The sequence below is a fragment of the Nycticebus coucang genome, chromosome 2 (assembly GCF_027406575.1).
Source record: "Nycticebus coucang isolate mNycCou1 chromosome 2, mNycCou1.pri, whole genome shotgun sequence".
NCBI lineage: Eukaryota > Metazoa > Chordata > Mammalia > Primates > Lorisidae > Nycticebus > Nycticebus coucang.
In genome coordinates this window covers 96,790,408-96,813,178 of record NC_069781.1, presented here as the reverse complement: position 1 = coordinate 96,813,178, position 22,771 = coordinate 96,790,408, and the positions used below count along the sequence as shown (strand labels likewise).

General features: G+C 39.9%; 1 protein-coding gene across 10 annotated transcripts in view; it reads right to left on the bottom strand.

Annotated features, from left to right (window-relative positions):
- Nucleotides 1-22,771, bottom strand: part of NTRK2 (neurotrophic receptor tyrosine kinase 2) — a 381,718-nt gene that overhangs the window by 334,762 nt on the left and 24,185 nt on the right. For all 10 annotated transcript variants that reach the window (XR_008376955.1, XM_053576758.1, XM_053576767.1 and 7 more), the window contains 2 exons: nt 7,844-7,918; nt 7,656-7,727 (listed from right to left, as the gene is read on the bottom strand). Coding sequence is in view for 9 of the 10 variants with exons in the window: in XM_053576758.1 (XP_053432733.1) it covers nt 7,656-7,727; nt 7,844-7,918 (147 nt within the window). In the remaining variant the exon portion in view is untranslated. The remainder of the gene's footprint in view (nt 1-7,655; nt 7,728-7,843; nt 7,919-22,771) is intronic.

The window sequence follows — 22,771 nt, the reverse complement described above, 5'->3', positions numbered from 1 at the left end:
ATTCAAATAGAGAGGTTGTTTTTGAAATATAATTTATTTTATCATTATGCATGCTTTACTTAGATCCAATCACCTCTTTCTTTCACCAAGAGTGATAGCTTAGTGTTGCCTCTGTCCTTGCCTACAGTTCTTGCCTTTGGGAGAGGGGAACATACTTTCCATTTGTCTGTTTTCAGTCCCTTATTTTACTATCTTTTACATATAATAATTCAGAGCAAAGTTATATACCTCATCCAGATCCTAACTTTTGAAACAATTACTAGTAGTATATATAAAATAAGATAAAATTTAAAACTAAACTCTGTAGAGAAAAGAGATTTTTTTTTTTTTTTTTTTTTTTTATTTTTGGCCGGGGCTGGGCTTGAACCCGCCACCTCCGGCATATGGGACCGGCGCCCTACCCATTGAGCCACAGGCGCCGCCCGAGAAAAGAGATGTTTTAAAACTAAAAAGCATCATGAATATTTTGAAATTATGTAGCAGACAAAATTCTTGAGTATCCACTCAATTTAATATATGTTTACAGGAAAGGACACACTTATTGATGGAAAAACTGCTGAGATTATTTACATATGGCCTAGATAACTAGATAATTCAAAAATAAGAACAACAAAAAATCAAATAACAAGGCATAAGTCAGATTTCATCTTAAACTATTCTAGCAACATACCATCTTGAGATTTGGACCAGCCAGCCAATGAAAAAAACATATTTGTGATTAAAAAAACTAATAATGAATTTACTGACATATTCCAAATCTATAGTTTTAGTCAATGAATGGAAGCTTCCAAAGATTGGGCCATGAGATTTTGGGTGAGGAATTCAGAGCCATAATCCTGTTATTTTGTTTATTGTCTGAATTTATTTAAAAAGTGTCCAATGTTTGGGCCTCAAGACGTGCGTTTGATAAGTAACATGAATGTAAAACAAAGATCAACTTCACAGAAACAAACAAGAGCTTAAGAAACCAGAGGAATCCAATGAGCTTTTCAGTGTGTGCTTCCCGCCCAGGAAAGCAAGTGTTGAGCTGAGAACAGAATAAAACATGAGATGCCAGGGTGACAGTGATCCTTGTCCCTTACCTGAGAGGCTAGTCTGTGGTGTCAGCCCAATGAAAATGCCATTGTAAGAATCCTGGTGTATCATACAACAAGAAGGCATTTCAATTTAAATATTTATGCACCCAAATTAAATGCTCCCAGATTTATGGAACAGACCCTGAGGAGGTCCAAGCAATATGATATCCCATAACAGCATAATAGTGGGGACTTTAACACCCTTCTCACAGAACTGGACAGATCCTCTAAACAGAAACCAAACAAAGATACAGAGGATTTAAATGTGACCTTGGAACAAATGGAATTAATAGACATATACAGAACACACCATCCCAAAGAATATACATTGTTCTCATCAGCCCATGGTACATACTCCAAAATCAACCACATCCTAGGATACAAATCAAACCTCAGCAAAATTAAAAGAATAAATATTATACCTTGTATCTTCTCAGACCAGAAGGCAATAAAGGTGGAGAGAAGGAAGGAATCTTCCCAACACAATCTATGAAGCAAACATCACCCTGATACCAAAAACAGGAAAATACCCAACTAGAAAGGAAAATTTCAGACCAATTTCACTAATTAATATAAATGCAAAAAAATCTCCATAAAATCCCAGCCAATAGATTACAGCTATGCATTAAAAAAAAACAATCATTCATCATGCTGAAGTAGATTTCATACCAGGGATGTCAGGCTGGTTTAACATATGCAAGTCCATAAACGTAATTCACCATACCAACAGAAGCAAAAGCAAAGACCATATGATCTTCTCAATAAATGCAGAAAAAGCATTTGATAAAATTCAGCATCTTTTTCTAATTAAAACACTTAGAAACACATAGGTAGCACATTTCTGAATCTGATTGAAACCATTTACGACACACCTACACCTATATTATACTGAATGGCATAAAACTGAAAACTTTACCACTTAGAACTGGAGCCTGACAAGTTTGTCCTCTATCACCACCACTATTCATTGTAGTGCTGGGAGTTCTAGCTAATACAATCAGGCAAGAGAAGGAAATAAAGGGCATCCAAACAGGTGCAGAGGAGGTCAAAATCTTACTCTTTGCCAATGATATAATCTTATAATTAGAGAACCCCCAGACTCCTAGAAGTGATTAAAAAAAAATACAGCAATGTCTCAGGATATAAAATCAATGTCCACAAATCAGTAGCCTTTGTATATGCCAATAACGGCCAAGATGAGAAGCTAATCAAAAACACAATTCCCTTCACAGTAGCTTCAAAAAAAAAAAAAAAAATGAAATACCTAGGAATATACAAAACAAAAGAGGTGAAGGACCTCTACAAAGAAAATTACAAAACCTTAAGAAAAGAAATAGCAGAAGATTTTTTTTTTTTTTTGAGACAGAATCTCACTATGACACCCTTGGTAGAGTGCCAAGGTATCAAAGCTCACAGCAACCTCAAACTCTTGTGCTTAAGCAATTCTCTTGCCTCAGCTTCCCAAGTAGCTGGGTCTACAGTCACCCTCCACAATGCCTGGCTATTTTTTGTTGCAGTTGTCATTGTTTAGCTGGCCCAGGCAGGTTTTGAACCCTTCAGCCTTGGTGTATGTGTCTGGCACAGTAACCACTGTGCCATGGGTGCCAAGCCAATAGCAGAAGATAGTAACAAATGGAAAAACATACCATGCTCATGGCTGGGAAGAATCAACATTGTCAAAATGTCTATACTGCCCAAAGAAATCTACACATTCAATGCAATCCCCATTAAAATACCATCATCAGACTTTCACGATTTGGGAAAAAACAATTCTTCTTTTTGTATGGAACCAGAAGAAACCCATATAGCCAAGGCAATCCTTAATAATAAAAACAAAGCCCGGGGTATCACCCTACCAGAATTTCAGCTATACTACTACAAGGCCATAGTGATCAAAACAGCATGGTCTTGGCACAAAAATAGAGACACTGACATTTAGAACCAAATAAAAAACCATGAAATGAAATTAACCTCTTACAGCCACCTGATCTTTGATAAACCAAACAAGAACATACACTGGGAAAAAGAATCTCTACTCCATAAATGGTGCTGGGAGAACTAGATAACCACATGAAAAGACTCAAACTGGACCCGCACCTCCCACAACTTACAAAAATTGATTCAAGATGGATGCCAGATTTAAACCCAAGGCATGAAACAGTAAAAATCTTTGAAGAAAGTGTGGTGAAAACACTTGAAGATATCAGCCTGGGGAAAGATTTTATGAAGAATGCTTCCATGGCAATTTCAACAACAACAACAAAAATAAACAAATGAGACATAATTAAACTGAAAAGCTTCCGTACAGCTAAGGAAACAACAACCAAAGCAAATAGACAACCTTCAGAATGGGAAAAAGATATTTGCATACTATAAATTGGACAAAAACTTGATAACCAAGATCTACAAAGAACTCAAATTAATCAACAAAAAAAGATCCAACGATCCCATATGCTACTGGGCAAGAGACATGAATAGAACCTTCTCTAAAAAAGACATATGAATGGCTAACAAACTTATGAAAAAATGCTCATCATCCCTAATCATCAGAGAAATGCAAATGAAAACTACCCTGAGCTATGACCTAACCCCAATGAGAATGGCCCACATCACAAAGTCACAATGCTGCAGATGCTGGTGTGGATGTGGAGAGAGGGGAACACTTTTGCACTGCTGATGGGACTACAAACTAAAACAACCTTTTTGGAAGATAGTATGGAGAATGTTCAAAGAATTCAAATTAGACTTCCCATTTGATCCTATAATCCCGTTACTAGGCATCTACCCAGAAGTAAAATTTCCTTTCATCATAAGGACATTTGTACTAGACTGTTTATCACAGCTCAATTTATAATTGCCAAAATGTGGAAGCAGCCTAAATGCCCACCAACCCAGGAATGGATTAACAAGCTGTGGTATATGTACAGCATGGAATACTATTCAGCCACTAAAAAAGATGGAGACTTTACATCTTTTGTATTAACCTGGATGGAGGAGGAACAAATTCTTCTTAGTAAAGCATCATAAGAATGGAGAAGGAAGAATCCAATGTACTCTATTCTAATATGAAGGTAGTAGATGAGCTAATACAAGGGGAAGGGTACAGGAGTGCACAAGTGGGGAGAGGAAAGGAAGGAGAGAGATGGGGCGTATGGCATACCTCTTGGGGGCAGGACATAATTATAAGAGGGACTGTATCTAACATGTATAATCAGTGTAACCTAATTCTTTGTACCTTCAATGAATCCCAAACAATAAAAAAAAAAAAACATCCTGGTGTATCTCACCAGTCATCTTTAGAGAAGAGTTAAGATGCAAGAGCTAATGTACAGGCTAAGGCTAGTTAGTTGAGTTAAGAACATCCTGCTTTGGCATCTGATAACCCAAAGGTAGAGTTGCTTGCCGTGTGTTTACTTGCAACTTAATTCTATCCTGAGACTTCCACTCATCCAAACTCTACCTACACAAGGGACCGTCCTACCTTCTACACCTGCATCTTCTGCCTTCACACTGAGTAGAAAATGCTCACTCACATGACGAAACAACCCACCAGAAGTTGTAACCTGAGCCCACATGTCTTTTTTTAGAACATCAAGTAAAAATGGTTGTCATTGACATATAATATGTTGAAAAGTCAATCTGCCTATCTTTTCCATAGTCTTTAAGGCAAAAGAATGTTTTCATTGTCATTAGAGAATACCATTTTTCTTTACAAAAATAATAAATAAATAAATAACCTGCTCTTCTTCCCCAAGAAAAGAGAAAGAAGAAGCCAAGAAAGAGGAAACTAATGCAAAGGTCCACCCTGTCAGCTGGGAGCCGCTGCCCCTCTGGGGCTGCCATCAGCACAGCACAGAGTAGGGTTATGGGCCAAAGAACGCGATGAATCTTATGAACCATACTTATTATCGGGGCCAAAAGCCAAAAAGAAGGAAGAGAGGAAAGAGAAAATGATCAACAATCCTCTTATTGTTTGATTCTAGAGCTTTGCAAAGGAGCTAATTAGCACCTCTGCAAAGCCTCTGGAAAGCACAAATATCAACTTTTCTCACAGTCCCTGGGTTCTTGAAGGCTGAGCAGAATTAAAGGCACCAGGAAATAAACCCAGTGAGCAGTCACTGAAGCTCTGGGCAGTTTCCAGGGGATCCCAATATGGGTAGGGAGAGAAGCGGTGAAAAGGAAAAAGAGGTCCGATCTGAATTGCTTTAAAACCCAAAGTAAATACTGATCTTGTACACATTCTTACAGTGTTGGGAAACTCAGAGAGATAATTAGTATCTCCCAGGGGTAGAGAGAAAAAGCTTTTAATACACATTTCTGTACCAGCTCCTTTGTACGCCACTGTGTTGACTTTTGAGGTAAGAGCACAATTTACATGTGGACGCTCAGGGGAGAACAAGCCACGCCAATTCCCAGGTCCTCCTCACACAGAGGTTAGGTCGACAATCTGCAAAAGCAGACGCCTGGCTTAACGTCTTCCTCCTTCCCTGTCCTCAAAAGCAAACTAACTTAATTTGATCTTTTGGCAATTAAGAACCTCTTCTGTCATGTGAATATATGAAGCTTACTAGACATATGACAAATTTTTCATAACTGCCTGACACTTGCTTGATTTTGCTGTCTTCCTGTTCTACAATGGCTTTGGGTATTGACAGAGTTTCTGCAGTTGGACCAAAGGTTGCTATCCCGACTGTCGCCTCTTATAGCTATGTATGTACATCTCTGTAGTTTCCTATTTTCAAATAATACATATGCCTCACTGAGAAACTAGGACAGATATTTGGTCTTATGTGTAAGCTGTGTACTACACAAAGAATGCCACTAAAATTATTCTATCACATATCACCATGAAATAAATACACAAGGTAGCTGTCATAGTCACATAAATAGCATGCAACAAGAAAAATTAAAAAGTATAGAAAAGTAACAAGTAAGTATACTAATAAAACTATAATTAACTATAGCCCACTGTCTAAATCACAACTTTAGGAGAAGCAATATGATGAAAGAGCCAGTAAAACATGGGTGTTGAGTCATTTGGGCCTAAGGTCAGCTGTAATGAAAATACCAGAACTTAACTACTGAGGTCATTAATTACATTTAAGCGATTGCATTAGAGCATTCTGCCTTTTTCTTCTATCCAACTTCTGTCTTGTTTATGCTATCAAGGCCTACGCAGACATCAGATCTGTGCAGGCAAACCAGCTACAGAGATGATGCCAAAAAAGCATGTAAATGAAATGTGTTAATCAAGTTCCTTGGAGGTTTATCACATTTTTTGCAGAATGTTTTATATCTTAATTTACAGGCTTTATTTTTAAAGTGATTTCATCATTAATGCCACCTATAAAGCATGAAACCATGATATTGGCTTTATGAAATTAACATTTCCCATAATATCAACAAATCTCAATGGAGCGTCCAGGCGATCTGCTCTAAGTGATTTCTGTTACAACTGGCATGGAAATCAGTTGAGGAACTGTTCTCCCCAAGAAAAGAAAGAGAACAAATGTGAGGAAAAAAGGCTGATCCTCTAATTATACGGATGGTACAAATATTATTTTCTGAACTCTTATTGGGCAAATCTGGGCAGGGGTTAGCCTTAGAGCCATAATTCTACCATTTAACACTCTGTGGACCTGTGTAAGTCCCAGAACTCCCTCACTCACTCTTACTTTATCTATGAAATGGAAATAAAAAAGATCTTTTCTATCAATTGTCAGAAAAAAATCAAGTGAAGTAATAAAGGTGAGAGTCCCACAGGTAAACTGTAGCCTATCGGACACAGTCTACTGCTGCAACGAGAATTTGGTGCACCAAGAAAGGGCCAATGGATGCAGGCAACGACTTTCCAGCAGATGTTCCCACTGAAAACTCCGGGGACAGAGGCCACTCATCTGAGCTTAGGGATGTAGAAACCTCTCCTCTTGGAAGGCCACATCTTACTGACTTAAATGAGTCAGCAAGCAACCTAATGGCTCCCATTTTCCATATTTCCATTTGATTTTAGTCTGCAAAGCATTAACAAAACTATGGGGAAAACATTTCCTCTTTTTAATAATCATCTGAACCTTTTGTGTATCCCATGATTGATTTTTCTCCACTTTTACTGATCTGTGACTGATGATTCTGAGAAAACAAAAGAGGACCTGTTATGGGGTTGGGGGAGAGCACTAGTAATTTTTAGTTTTCCAAAAGGCCAAGGCCCAATCAACTTCTTTCAGTTCCACTAGTTTGATGTCTTCCAGGGAGCATATCATGATTCCAGGGAAAAGAACCAAGGACTCTGTACAAGGACATAGTTTTCACACCAGACTCATTGCTGCTGGCCTATTGCTCTATCCAAGATGGAACTGGCCCAGAAATTTGTGAAAGGGAATAAACAGCCTGTTCTAAGTACCCCTCTAAAGCTATTCAGAAATCAAACAAAATCAAAGCTAATGCTTCTAAGCTATTATCACAGCTATGCTAACTTTAAAAAAGGAGGTTTAGAGTTGAAAAAAAAAAGGAAACTAAACAGAGGGGAGAAATATTGAATAAATTGGGTCCTAGGAAGCAAAAGAATCAACTTCTACTTACATGTGCTGCAGGTTGCTGTTTTTAAGAAATGCTTTGTGAGCGACAAATTTTAATCCAGAGTCCACAATTGTCCTATAAAAACATATAAATTGCATGCATATTAGAACTAACCAGTGAATGCCCAACTGACCATAGGAAGAAAACAAGAAAAATCTCTGAGATAATGTGTGCAGGTCCTGCATACTCACAGATTTTTCAGTCCCACGTAAGCTTCAACATCATCTTCATTGATGATTTCTAACCTTTTCTGATTTGCAATGAAACTGAAACAAAGCAGAGAGTGAACAGCAGTGACTCGGAATGTTGGTAATAACAGGAAGAAAGGGTAACTTCTGGCCATCTTACCAAAGTGACCAAGGTGGCCCCTCTGCACCCATCCTAGCTTCATCTTTTGTTTTTAAATATAGCAAAAGAAGCAAACTTGAGCATGACTGAGAAGAGGCTGTTCAACGGCCAATGACCAGTAACACCATATTTCAACTTTTTCCTCATCTTTTGCTACCTTACCTAACAAGCTCAGTTTCCTTCCCCTTTCAGAGTATTGCCAGTGGACAGAGGTGAAAATACCTTAGGAATGTATCTGCTACCTCTCAAAGGTGTTTCACCCTTATGACACCCACAGGGATGCCAGTACTATCACTGCACGGGAATAGTCATGTCTTTCCTCACATCCCAAGAGAAGCAGCCACACCCTCCTTTGCCTCCTAAAACACTTAAGTGGATCCCCCCCTTTCTCTCTCCCTTCCTCCCCTCTCTCTCTTTTCCCAGCCTAACATCCTCTCCTTCCATTGTTATCAGTAACAATACCAACTTCTCCTTTGAGGAACCTATTTCATAAACACCACAGAGCCCTGGCACATTCTCTGTAAGAACCCACCTCTCCCCACCCCACCCCTCCAGCTGTCAAATAGAGGAGTGAACTGACGAGAGAACTCCATCCCTTTGGCCACAATGGTGAGCTTAGAAATGTGCATATGATCTCAATTAGACCAAGGAGAATCTTCCCCAAGGTAAGATTAAATAAATGAATGTCAGGAGAGAGGAACATCTTGCTCTTTCTCTAGGATCATAGCTGAAGACACAGGGCTAGGGTTTCCACCAGAAATTTTCTGGAAAGAGATTGTCCAAGAATGAAGTTGTACTAAGAAAGAAAGATAGCTAAGCAGATATGAAGAGACAGAACCCCAAAAATACCACTTGAGCCTTCAGATCCAGCCATCTCTGAAGTGATATCCACTAACCTTTGTTTGATCTGGATTTCTGTCATTTGCAATCAATAAAGTTTCTGGTAATGCAAAGACACCACCATCATGGAATCTCCTATACTCCACCTTAACAGCAGTTATTTACGTACCTATCTATTCCCTTTTCTTGATCACAACTTCTTTGAAGGTAGTTAGATCGGTTCTACATGCATATTACTCTTAATAAGCTCACAGCACCTAGCTCATTACCTGGTACAGGGTACTCAAAGGCTGGATAGATACATGGATGGACGGACGGACAGAAGAACAACACTTGGGGTTACAAAGTTACTATTGGAAGTTACACCAGGATGAATTTTCCCCTTTCTTTAAAAAAAAAAATTAAGATAAATAACATATTCCAATTAAGATACTGAAAACATGTATGTGGGCCCTGCTGTTAATAAAGTGAGTTAAAAATGTAAAATAAATTAAACAATGGGGAGAATATCTAGCTTCTAAAAGTCCCTTTTACCCAGCACGGGAAAGAAAAGCATGACAAGATGCATAGTAAAGGATGGGGCATCTCTTTAGAAAACAGATTTTTAAAAATAAAAAAATAAATTTTCTGTTAAACAAAATGATACCAGAGAAACCATAAAATGGTGTCCCCCTGGTACATATGCATCCTCCAAAACTGAAAGGCATCTTCCTCTGACTCTACTTGCTACCTAGGGCCTGACACTTAATAGACATACAGGAAGGTTCATTCCCTTCTTGTCCACCACACACAGAAGAAGGAACTATTTCAAGACTTAAACCAAAAGCCCAATTTTTTTTTAAGCCAGTCAAATTTAGCAATGGGAGGTGGAATGCCAACTCTAATGACACTAATGTTAATAAGTTCTGTAATACACTACCACCAGACCAGCTGAAAGCCCAATTTTCAACGGCAAGTTTCCATGAAATGTTGCAAAATGATCATACTTTAGGTACATATTTCCAAGATTGCCATTTCACTAACATTTTCAATAGAGACTACAGTGACCTCGCTCTTCCAAATCATCTCACAGTAAGAACTGCGTTCCAGAGAGCCCTAGATTTTAATGCTTTGTTCATGCAACTGACAGCAAAAAAGGGTGGATAATAGGGGCAAGTTTTCCTTTGGAGTCACAGATCGGGACTCCTAGAGAAGCCTGTCCACTCCGTCCAGCTGACTTTAGCATGCTGCCTGTCCCTGTTTTGAAATCCCTCCAGAGTTCTCTTTTTACCTGGATCACTGTTTTTTCCTTCATGCTTACAAGGCCTCACATTTAATAGGTACTTAATCATTTACCTTTAACGTTTCTTTATGTCCTTTAGTTTACTTTTATGACATTTTCATCAGATATTTCCTTTATAAATGTGGTCAGTAGTGAATTCACAGTATTCATGGGATGAACATATGCAAGTTAAGCAAAGCACCACCGTCCTTGGATCTAAGACCGATCAGATAGGAGATTCTGCTGAAAACCATCACAAGGACCATGTGAAAATATGTAATACATTCACTAAAGAATATTCATCTACTGTGAAGGCAGGAATGTTCTGGATAAATACATACATTTTTATCCTTGTCAAAATGGAAATACTAACCAAAGAGCTGGATCAAGTGGTCAGCAAGTATTCCTTCAGCAGTAGACTCCAAGAATGGCCCCCTCGTAAACTATCATCTGCAGAGATGCTCACAATATAAAGGCTAGCTACAAATTGCTGGTGAAATCCCCCCTCCCCCAAAAGACACTCTTCTGAGCTACCACTATGTAAAGAATCCTGGGGTTAAAAAGGAAGTCAGTAAAGTGAGTAGTAATTCACAGAGGGGAACCTCAATGGCCAGGAAACTGAACTGTTACTCATCTCACAAGGAATATGAAATGCAAATTAACACAACAATGACATACTTTTCTCACTAGATTGACAAAATACTTAAAGTCTGACAATACAAAGCATTGCTAAGGATGTGAGGAATGTCTCTTACATGGTTAGAGAGAGCATAAATTGATAATATTGGCACTTTGCCAATATCCTGGAAAATTATAAACCAGCACCCCTTGGAGCCCAGAAATTCTGCTTCTTTTGTTGTTCTTTGAAAAGACATGCACTATCTAACACAAAGTCTTGCACTATCTAACACCCAGGCTGGTGTGATAATAGCTGGCCATAACCTCAAACTCCTAGGCTCAGTGACAATCCTGCCTCAGCCTCCTGAGTAGCTAGGACTAAAGACCCAGGCCACTATACCCAGCTAATTTTTTTCTATTTTTTGTAGAGATGAAGTCTTGCTATGTTGTCCAGGCTGGTCTTGAACTCCTGGCCTCCAGGGGTTCCCCTACCTTGGCCTCTCAAAGTGCTGGGGTCACACTTGTGAGTTACCAGGCTTGGTCTACTTCTAAGTATTCACCCAAGAGAAATTCTCACACATGGATACAAGGAGACAAGTACAAAATAGTCATCATAATACGGACAATAGAATATTGCAATATTCACTATAATAGTCAAAAACTGGAAATACTTCAAGTGTCCCATCATAAAGAAACAAAAATTGTTAAAAATAATATGTATTAATATATGAATTAGATTGAACCTGATTTATATATTGAGTAGAAAGAGACCTCTAAGTGAGACAGAATATAAGCAAAATTGTGTACTGATATATCATATAAAACAACTTATGTGACCTTTTAAAAAATACACTGAAAATAAGAGGACATAGTATTCACAGTTAAGTATATATACAAAGTATAAGGAGATGATTTCTAGAAAGGTTACTTAAGAAAGAAGAATGGGTCTGTTGATTATAAAAAAGAAATCTAAGCAGGTGGCACCTGTGGCTCAAGGAATAGGCCACCAGCCCCATAGACTGGGGATGGTGGGTTCCAGCCCCAGCCAAAACTGCAAAAAAAAAAAAAAAAGAAAGAAAGAAATCTAAGCTGTTAATCTGTTAATTCTACTAAATTGCTAAACTACTTCTTTTATTAAGAGAGAAAAAAATTGCAACAAAGAAAGAAAAATACTAAAACATCAGTACTGAAAATAAGTACATGAAGTTATTGTGGTGTTATATCTTTTTAATTTTCAAAATTTATGAAGAAAGGGGGATGAGAGAGACAGAGAGAGAGAATGAATGCCATATAAGCAAAATAACTGCCCGATCCCAGGACTTCTCAGTGACAAACACACCTAAACTCAAGTTCTTGGCTTCTTGGACCACTCAAATGGCAAATGGTCCAACAGCCTTCTGCTGTCTGCCCCAGAGCCGCTGGGCAGAAACAAAAGACTGAGGTGTGTGCTGTGCTGCCCCCTACTGGTGGCTTCCACCTGCCTCCGGGAGGACCTTGACATTGCCAGGCCTTTCTCATTCTCCATCTCAGGCTATTGAACCTAAAGGCAGAAGCAGCTGAGCAGACAAGGCAGGGTTAGGAAAGAGAGAGGAATAGCCCAGTCAGGCCAAGAAGCAGGCTTCCCTCCAGAAAACTATTCCCCATTGTCCCTGTCAAAGTGTTGTGACACTCCATGGGCTCTTTACTGAGTCGAGTCTAACCCTGCTCAACAAAACACATCTCCAAAAAGGGTTCCATCATTCCTCAAGGCCTTTGTCATGAAGGCTTTGTTACAAGCTTTCAGTCCATGACAGCCTCTAACTCCTCTGACCTCTGCCCAGAGACTTTCAGGGCCCACCCTCCTCTACTCAGAGCTGCATCCCAGCACTTGCCTCATAGGAATTTCTTGGTGGTGGGTTCCACCAGACAGCAGCAGAGTTTTGGTTCCTCCCAGAAAACAAAGCTTCTCTTCCTCTAACCTGCAGACCTTGCCTTCATTCTGTTAGGCAAATCAACATCAGCAGCCTTTAAATAGTGCCTATGAGACGTGGTCAATTTGGATTTTTTTTAATTTGATACTTCTTAAGAATTTCTCTCACTCACCCTCTTTCTCCCCCAAGGACCTCTGGCCCTCCTACTCCATCAGCAATCTGTCAAGAATCACTGTTGGCCTTCAACCATCCTGTTTTGTCCAGAATATGCTTTCTTCCCATCACGATTCCATAAATAGGACTATTGCTAGAACTTCATATATGAGGGCTTTTTTGCCATTGTTTTTCACACTTTTACTATGTACCCCAAGACCACTATCTACTGCCCTAATGATGGATCCCATATGCTTAAGAGCTTCTCAATGCAGTCACCTCCAATCTCTCCTGGGACTCTACCAGATCTAAAATACTGCTTGAGTGTTTTGTAGGCAACATTAAAAATGCTTTTTTAAATCAGAACATTTTTATTCCATCAGTTGGCAAGCATTTTTTAAGCTGTATTGCACTTCCTAAGTTTGTAAGTAAGAATTAAATGGATGGTAGTGACTCTTTGTAGTTAGAATTTTATTCTTTTATTATGTTTTTTTACTGGTGACAGTAATTTTATTTCGGAGGGGTTAATGTGAGAGTATGTACAATTAGGTTATGTCATTTGCTTTGTAAGGCAAAGTCCGCAGTCTGAGTTGCAGTTGAGTGCTTCACCCAGGAAGTGTGACATACTCCCTTACACGTCCCTGATAGGCAAGAACTTACTGAGTCTCCTTCTCCCCACTTCTGGAATTTGTGTTTTTCTCTTGTGTGGGCCTGTAGTTGGTGATTTACTATTTTCAGATTAGTACTGAGTATATGGGATGCTTGCTTTTCCATCCTTGAGATAATTTACTTAGGAGAATGTTCTCCACATCCATCTAGGTAAATCCAAAAGATGTAAAATCTCCATCTTCTTTTAGTGCTGAATAGTATTCCATGGTGTACATATACATAAGTTTATTAATCCATTCATAGGTTGATGGGCACCCCTCTAACCCCCTAACTGAACTGCTAGTTTCTAAATGTAATGTTCTCACTCATCTCACTGCTTCTCCACTGCCTGTGAGAGCTGAGACTCACAGGAAGTCTGCTGTCCTAGAGCACTCAAACAGATGCACAATTACTACTAAATGAAGATTACCTTCATTTAGTAATAATCTGTAATAATAAAATAAAATGAAGGTAATCTTCATTTAGTAGTAATATACCTTCATTTATCATGTGGAGAACAAAGTAAAAACAATAGCAGGGCTGGGGGAGCCAGTTGTGAAAACAAAATTTGTCCAAGCTAAATGTGACTCTAGATTACAAGCACACAACATATTCAAACTATTCAGTTTTTCAAAGGATAAAAATTAACTGCCTTTGACAGATGAGCATTTATTTGCCACAGAACCTCTTTGTATCAGAAATGCTAGACTATAAAAGGCTTCCAAGAATCTCCAGATCCAGCTGTTTCTGATCTTGGAGGAAGTGATGCTCTTGGGGGAGACAGTGCTCACTGCCACAGGATTTAATGAGCCAAAAAGAAAAGGTTCCAAGCAGAGGTACACGCACCTGTCTTAGGAGGCGATGGTAGAAGGAACTACAAAGTATTATTGGAAAAAATATATATGTGTTTGGGCAAGTCAGTGAAGGCTTAAGTGGAGAAAGGTTTGAACTCAAGCCTTGAAAAGTGACCAAAAGGTCAACAGATAAAGAATTTGACATACACCGAGTCCACACCATTTCTCATCTTGTTTTGCATTGTCACCAAAGCTTCTCCAGTCTTACCTGCCATTCAGGACCTTTGCTAAGACACTTTCCTGAGGGGGTAGAATTTCCTTTTCTTAGCTTCACATAAACCCAGTAAGCAACTTATTAGAAAAGAAGAGAAAGAGGTAATTTTAGAAAAAAATTTCAAAGAAATATTTTTGAATTACAGGTTCCTGGAAAGAGCCCTCATCATATTTTAAAAGATTCACATTTGCTTTAACAACCTATCAAATAATTCCTCTAGGTAATCTTCCCAAGTAACAAAGAGTGGTTTCTAATGCATCTTTTTTCATGTATATCAGCTGAACAACAGTATTACTCAAAGGAAAATTTCCTCTTAACTTAGACTTTATTACCTGAACTGTACTTTGGCAACACATCAAGATGAAATGGAAACAGCAGTGAATGCTCCAAATGGTGACTCTTCAAAGTGGAATCGCTTCCTGCTACCCCTGCCACCCCCCATCCATACCACCAGAATAGACAGATAGTTAGATGGATGGGTAGATAGATAGATAGATAGAAGAGGAATGGATAGATAGTTACAGATGCTCAGGCTTACAGGCATGGGCTGAGGCTTTTCAACTCTGATAGGATACTCTCTTCCATAAGATTTCTTTCATAGGAAATATTAGACAATTTTTAAAAAGAACAGCCCTTGGTCCCTGGGTCCACAGCTAGGCAGCTTCAGTTCCTCAGCAAAAAAAAAAAAAAAAATGCTGAGAAAAAGTTTTGAAAGTCAAAAGTTAATCCATGAGCAGGTGCAAATGATGTATAAGATTAGACTCCCTCAGTCCATAGCTCCATTCTTGAGAGGATGCATGATCCCAACTGTGAGGAAATGAATGTAAAGAACACAAAATAAGCAAACTCACAGCCTGACTTTGAAAAGCCTACTAGCCCATGCCTTTCAGTATCAGCACTTCCAGCTTCTTTTTGACCAGAAGTTCAGAGGTAGCAGCACCATTAACTCCCTTTCTCTGGGGGCTAACTGGTGCCAGGTAGGAAGGAGGTTACTCCAGGATGGTCTCCTAACAAAATAATGCCACCAGGAGAGTACATGATTGCTCCCATTTCTAAAAGGAGGAAACTAAGGCCCAGACATGCCAGGTCCCTTCTCAAAGGTCATATAGCTCTTGGATTTGCCGAAAAGGATTTGAACCCAGATGTACCTGCCTCTGAAGTCTGAGTTCGTGGCTACTGTGCCACACTGCTAGGACTGTGGACTTGTAAATCCAGCATCTTTAATGAGAAACAGTCCTAGAATTTGTGCATTATGGACCTTCACAAATAATTACAGCCTAAAAGCAAAAGTCAACAAGAGAAAAAGCGAGAACACTTCATCGGATGACCTCCTGTCTACACAGAGCAGTGAGAGAAGGTAAGTAAGAACACTTCCAATTCTTACACAAGGCCACGCTCTGAGAACTGCAGCTTTTTAGAGCAGCCCAAATATCCTGGGAATGTAAAGATTTAAGTGCCTAGGAAATAATAAGTAGAGTGGGGAGAGGGATAAATATACTGCCCTAGCTGCTCTCTGACATGGGCAAGTCCCTCCACTTCAGTTTCCTTGTTTGTAAAATGAGATAACAATAGTAACTGCCTCAGGGGTTGTTGGGAAAATTAGAAAATGGGTCCACATACAGGGATCTCCATTAGAGTTAGTTATTATTTAAAATGAATGAAAGACCAGGTTCTAGGCCTGGTTTGGTAACAAACTTAGCAAGTGAGCTTAATCTCCAGTGCCCACATCCACAGAAGAGGATTTGAACTTGATAATGTCTCATTGTTCTTATACATTATAAGAAAAATTCCTCAAAATATTATGGGAAAAAATACACTCTGGATTTCTGAGTATTTGTATGACATCTTTCTCATCTGTCTCTACCAAAAAGGTGATTTCCAACAAGAAATCCCCTAATTTATGACCAGAAAAATGAATCATTAAAAAAAAATCTTACAGTTTGCTTTCTACATAAAACACATCGGTTTCCATCAGGAAAATGTAAGTTTAATCTGATTTACTAGCATACCCTTGTATGTGGGTTTAAGATTGGACTCCAGGCCACTGATAATGTGATAGGTAAATATTACAAACTGGTTGGCAAAGTCACGGCAAGCAGCATGTGGTCTGGATCCAGTCAACGGGGTGTTTATTTTCTGAAATACAATTTTTATTACTGGCTAACATATTAAAAATGGAAGATTTCAGAATTTTAAAATCTGACTTTTCCTATTCTCTGAAAAAGACAGAAGGCCCACCCAACTGAACCAGCATTTCCTCCCAGTAATGATCAGCTGTGCTTCCCCTAGGGATTGGGAGCACATTTCAAACCTGTCACATCCCAAACTACCTGGGCTATTTCACTGGCCCATGGGAAGATTTTGGACACCTGATTTAGTTTTTGCGTGTCACTGCCTCCGAAACCTCAAGGCTCCTCATCTCCTACCTATTGGTAGGAGGTTCATAGAGACCCCTGTAAGGAGCCTCGTGAAATAAAATGATACAGAACCCACAATAAAAACACCTCACTTACAAAAAAAACAAAATTTACTTCTACCTGTTCCAGAAACTTTAAACACTTCCTCTGTGATGAACCAAAACTGACACAGATGTGGCTGAATAAATCTGATGCTTGACACAGGGGTAAATGTGATCCCCAGGGGAAACAGGAGTGGGTTTTTATCTGACAATTTTTTTCTTCCATCTTAATTTACTTAATATCCTTATATGTTTACCATTAGGTCTCAGACTTTTCACAGGTCCCCATAGCCTGCCACAGCAAATGGGATGGCAAGTGACTCAACAGGTACCACCATGTAGTTTTACCATATTAAACTACCCAGAATTCCAGAAATGGTCCTAATACTGAACTACTTGTCAAGCAAGTGGCTTATAAGTTTATGTTTAGCCACAATTTCTATTCAGAGCAGGTGCACTCTAAGATCAGTCAATGGAACCCCCAGAAACACAAGTCAGCTCATTCAGCGACAGAGGGTGCACGCTATAGCTAATTCATCCTGGCAGGCTCATGGGGACACCATTCCTCTCAGGGCTGGAGGCACCACAGGAGCCTAAGGGAGCTTTGCCTATGGCTGGGGAGACCGTCTGGTCACACCTGCTCCTAACAGCTTCTAGGCCAAAACCATCTTTGCTGCTCTGTGGGGTGGAACTCTCCAGGTTTCAATCAAGCATTTGTACAAGTTCTGGAGTGGTCACAGGGCCGCTTCCCATTCCACCCTCACAAGCCTGGATCTCTGTACCCTGCATTTCATCTTTGCACCCCACAAGCCTGGATCTCTGCTGGTACCCCCCGCATCTCATCTTTGTACGCGGATGGCATGGCTTTCACCTGGACAGCACGCAGGCCAGGCTGCTTGGTCTTTGTAAAAGGATGTCAGCCCCCACCATCTGCTTGTCTGCTTTCCACAGACAATGGATCTGCCCTTAACCAGCAACAGAGATTAAAATTTTCCAGGCTCTGGTCAGAGGGCACAACCTCCAAGCATCTGTGGTCCAGCTTCTATCAAGGCCAGGCTCAGCCAAGGGCATGTGAGGATGACAGTCTAAGATTCTGAGTTGTATCAGTGTTATAATTACAGCCCTAGGAGAGGGGATTAAATCCTTGACCACTTTTAGGCTCCTTGCAGAATTGATGTCCTTGACACATCCTCCAACTTTCACTGGCTTTTCTCAGGAAGAAAAAAAATGAAATCTACTTCTGTACTTTTCATACAAGCTGTGCATTACATCACTCATTGTCCCTGCAAAAGAAATTCCTTTCAGAACACAGTGCCAGACAAAGCTGTGTTCCTGTGGAATTAGTAGGCATTCTCCTTCCTAATAATGAGTTTCTCTTTCACTGCCAGGAAGTTAAGGACAAATGTTGCACTCAGTCACAGCAACTGTGCCAACCTTTAGGGCTACTTGGAGTTCTTGTCTCTCTTTTTTTTAATTCCTTGTTCCCTCTCATTTTTACTTTATTAGCTGATTTGTAATAATTTAACGGTAATAAAATAGTTAGCATCAGTTATTCAATACTGATGATAAATTGTGACATTTCTAATAGTCATTCAATAAGAATTAAGTGGCTATTACGTACACTGATACTATTGAATTACCTTATACTGCTTGTTTTCAAGAAATGAGATAGTAAATAATTTCACCTATGATGTTTTTGCATCTCAAAGTGAGTGCTCATAAAAAAATGAAATGTCCTTGAAATTCAATCCAACACCATAAATTAAGTTGATTTTTTTTTTAAATGTCTTTTCGTCTTTCCCTGTTATTTCAAGTGAACCAATGTTCCATTTATGACTCGTGAGGAAGAACGTGCAAAGATTAGCCTGGGCCATAAGAATTCTAAGAAGCATTCAAGTCAGCATGAATCACAGCAGAACACAGTTTTGAAAGCTCTTGGCCTCTGGTCAGGTCAAATCATTCCATATGAAGAGAATTTTTGGAACTAAGACTTCTGTTCCAACTTCAAGATAGATCAAGCATAACACAGAGAAAAATAAGCTTCAGGCCTAACATCAAGAAAGGAGAATGATTCCAGTGGTAAAATTTTAGAATCTCTATGAAGGTCTGTTTTGATTTTGGCACAATTTTTCGGCTAACTTTTATAGGCTGTGGGAGTCAGAAGAGAGAGATTGAGTATAAGGGACAATTCCAGTTTTATTTTTAGTGCTTTACTCCTCATGTTAACCTTTAGTTGTTTTTACAGAAGGCTGGAGACTACTTTCTTTGGAGTTAAGCTACAAAGATGCTGGTAGACAAGGATGCCAGTCATAAGAGACTCGGCAAGACCACAATAAACAGAAGTAATAGTGTGGAAAGGAAGCACGAGTGTATCGAAAAACCCTGCACAAATCTCTTATCATCATCTTTCATACAAGGGCTATATCATTGTTCAAAAAGACGCACATTTTTGAGATATCAAGAGCAGTCAAATTCCCAGGGACAGAAAGCAGAACAGTGGGCATCAGCTGCATGGGGGAGGGGTTGCAGGAGTCATCGTTTAATGGGTAGAGGGCTTCATATTTTTTTTTTTTATTAAACCATAGCTGTGTACATTAGTATGATCGTGGGGCACCATACACTTGGTTCATAGATCGTTTGACACATTTTCATCACATTAGTTAACATAGCTTTTGTAGCATATTTTTTTAAATGATGAGTTCTAGAGATGGATGGTGGTGATGGTTGCACAAGATGTGAATGTATTGAATGCCACTGAAGTGCATGTGTAAAAATGGTTAGAATGGCAAATTTTATGTTTGTTTTACCATATTAGTTAAAAAGAGGGAAAAAGCTGTCTGTGTTTAAAGGCCTTAAAATTAAAGAGTGAGAAAGACAGTTAAAAGAAAAAAGGGGTACAAACTGATGGATAACCTCCAGAGTTCAATAGAATTATTAAACAATCTGATAAATAAAATGGGCTCGGACTATCAAACAAACCAAAGATGCAGAACAAAGGCCATGACCTGAATAACAGTGGCTAGATGTGACTCATGATCGCTCAGCACACAAACGGTCAATCAGCTAAGCACACCAGGTCCTACTAGATGAGACTAATACGCAAACAAGCCAAGGGCATGTCACTGCAGCAATAAGGGAGCAGGCGCCCTTTACTTCTCTGTCCTCTCAGCTGTGCAGGCTATCCAGTGCCGTGTTCTTCTGCTTTCCCATCCTCTCCCAGCCTTACACTGTACGGTCTTCCCCAAAATATGTTTGAAGATACACACACACACACACAGAGCAGAGCACAGACTGTGTGCCAGGCACTATCAAAAGGATTTTATGCATCAGCTCATTTTAACTTCACAGGAACTCGATTAGAAAGTTCCTAATCTCGATTAGAAAGTTATTGCCCCTTTTTCCAGATGGGGCACCCGAGGTACAGAAAACTCTAGAAGCTAGTCCAAAGGAGCAGAGATGGACCATATTCCTTAGTGGAGCTCTTAACCTGCCAAGTAACCCTGCCTTTCAATAGGGATCTCCTACTCAGACACCCAAAGAAAAGGGAAAATTAATCTATCCATCCACTTATGCATGGCTACTGACAAAGTCCATGATTTTTTCAACTCAAAAAAAAAAAAATAGTGAGGAAAGGAACTTTTTAGGCACAGTTTTTACAATCCCAGGATTCTCCTAGGGTACCAATAAAAAAAAAAAAAGTATTCAGCCCTAATGAGCTGATTCTTGAAACATTTAGACCCAGACCTTGCAGAGGAAACAATAAAACCCATATGGGGAAGAGAGAAAGAGGAAAGCTGGTAGCAAACAATGTTTAACAATCCTCATAAACTCTGTTAGGGACAGATCTATGCTTTGCCTGTGATCTGTCTATGTCTGTGATAATAACCACAAGCTTGCTGGGAAGAATCTAGCACATGCTGTCCTTGTTGGGAACATGCACCCCATGCTTGAAGTCCCCTGAAGAGAGGATGGGGTGCTGCAATGGATAAGCCATCTGGAGAGCCTGGCTGCCCCACTACATGCTCCCAGGATACACACCCCATTCTTCCCCTATTCCCAAGCACCATCACAGCTCAAGCCCAGAGTGAGGCAAAGGCAAGATCAGTTGGCCTGTGTCTGGCACAGAACTTTGGAGGCACTCACTCTACACTCCTCCAGCAAGTTCCTCTACATGAGGCGAGCAGTCCATAGAGCCAACAGGATGCTCCTACTTGGAGATGAAACCCTCCCCTTTTGTCTGCATAAAGGGGAGGGGAGGGTTGTGACATTTCTAATAATCATTCAATAAGCATTAGTGGCTTATGTACATTATACTGTATACACCATCTGGGGTGGTGTTGACAGAGTTTGGATGTGCAGGCCAAATTGTCCACACACCTGCATGTGAGGTCCCTTGTACCAGTTGGGAGAGAGACAGGTGAGATGATCTGACTAGGGGTCTCTGTTTGTGCCCTTGAAACAGTCTATATAAAATGTACAAATGGTGGGAGTCAGCCTAACTTGTCACTCAAGACCTAGAAAAGTATTATATGGGAAGACATGGACCAACATATTTGTTGATCGACTCATTGAATGGATCGATCAATTAATCGACCAGTACACGCATAAATAAAAGTTAATTTCTCAATTTTGGCTATCCATGGAAAAGATGACTTTGTCAACATAATGACTGTCCCTTTCTGAACTGTGCATGTACAGAGATACCAAATGCAATGAAAGAATAGCAATGACCGAGGGGATACAAGGGTAGACTCACCAAGTAAAGGCTCCATGACACCTCAAAGCACCAGAGGGTTCAGCTCCAGCTGACACTTATTACTGGCAAAAGAGAAATTCCTTGAAAGAATGAACAAGATAGCTAAAAAGTAAAATCCCAGAAGCTCACCTAGACTTACTAGGAGAGCCAATTATGTTGGTTCCATAATTCCCATTCCTTTTTTAAAATTTAACTTCCAAAATACACATGGAGCCTAGGTGCTGTGGCCCACACCTGTAATTCTAACACTTTGGGAGGCCAAGGTGGGAGGACTGCTTGAAGTCAGAAGTTCAAGACCAGCCTTGGCAAAGTGAGACCCATCTCTACTAAAAACAGAAAAATTAGCCAGGTTTGGTGGGAGGCGCCTATAGTCCCAGCTACTCAGGAAGCTGAGGCAGGAGGATTGTTTACGCCCCGGAGTTTGAGGTTGCTGTGAGCTAGGTGGAAGCCATAGCACTCTATCCCAGGCAATAGAGCAAAACTCTGTCTCAAAAATAAACAAATGAATAAATTACAAATGGAGTCTAAACCATTTTCACTTGTATATATGTTATGAACATACTGTATCCTGTAAACATAAATAAATATAACATAAATATTAATAGATGTTATTTATCTCAAGGGAGAATGATCTTTGGGGATTATTCAACACAATCTGTTCACCTATAGACTTCTCCACTCTATTTTTATAAGTCTTCCAATCTCGGAGGAGGCGGAGCAAGATGGCAGCCGAGTAACAGCTTCCTTGCATCTGGGCACCGTGAGTCTGGGGATATAGGACTCCAGGCATCTCTGGCTGGTGGGATCTGCCTATCATCACCCCTGAGAGGATACAGGGAGTCAGCGAGAGACTTCTGGACCCCAAGAGGAGGACTAAAACAGTGGAAAACCGGCAAGTGGTCGCATGTGTTCAATCCATCTAAACCCACCCGCAACTGTAAGTTCAGTAGCAGCGAGACGGCAAACCAGAAAGGCCTTACCTGTGAACTGTTTTGGTGTCTTTGGACTTGGCACTCAGCTGAACTGCCTTGGGGAGAGCCTGAGCGGCAGTGCGGAGAA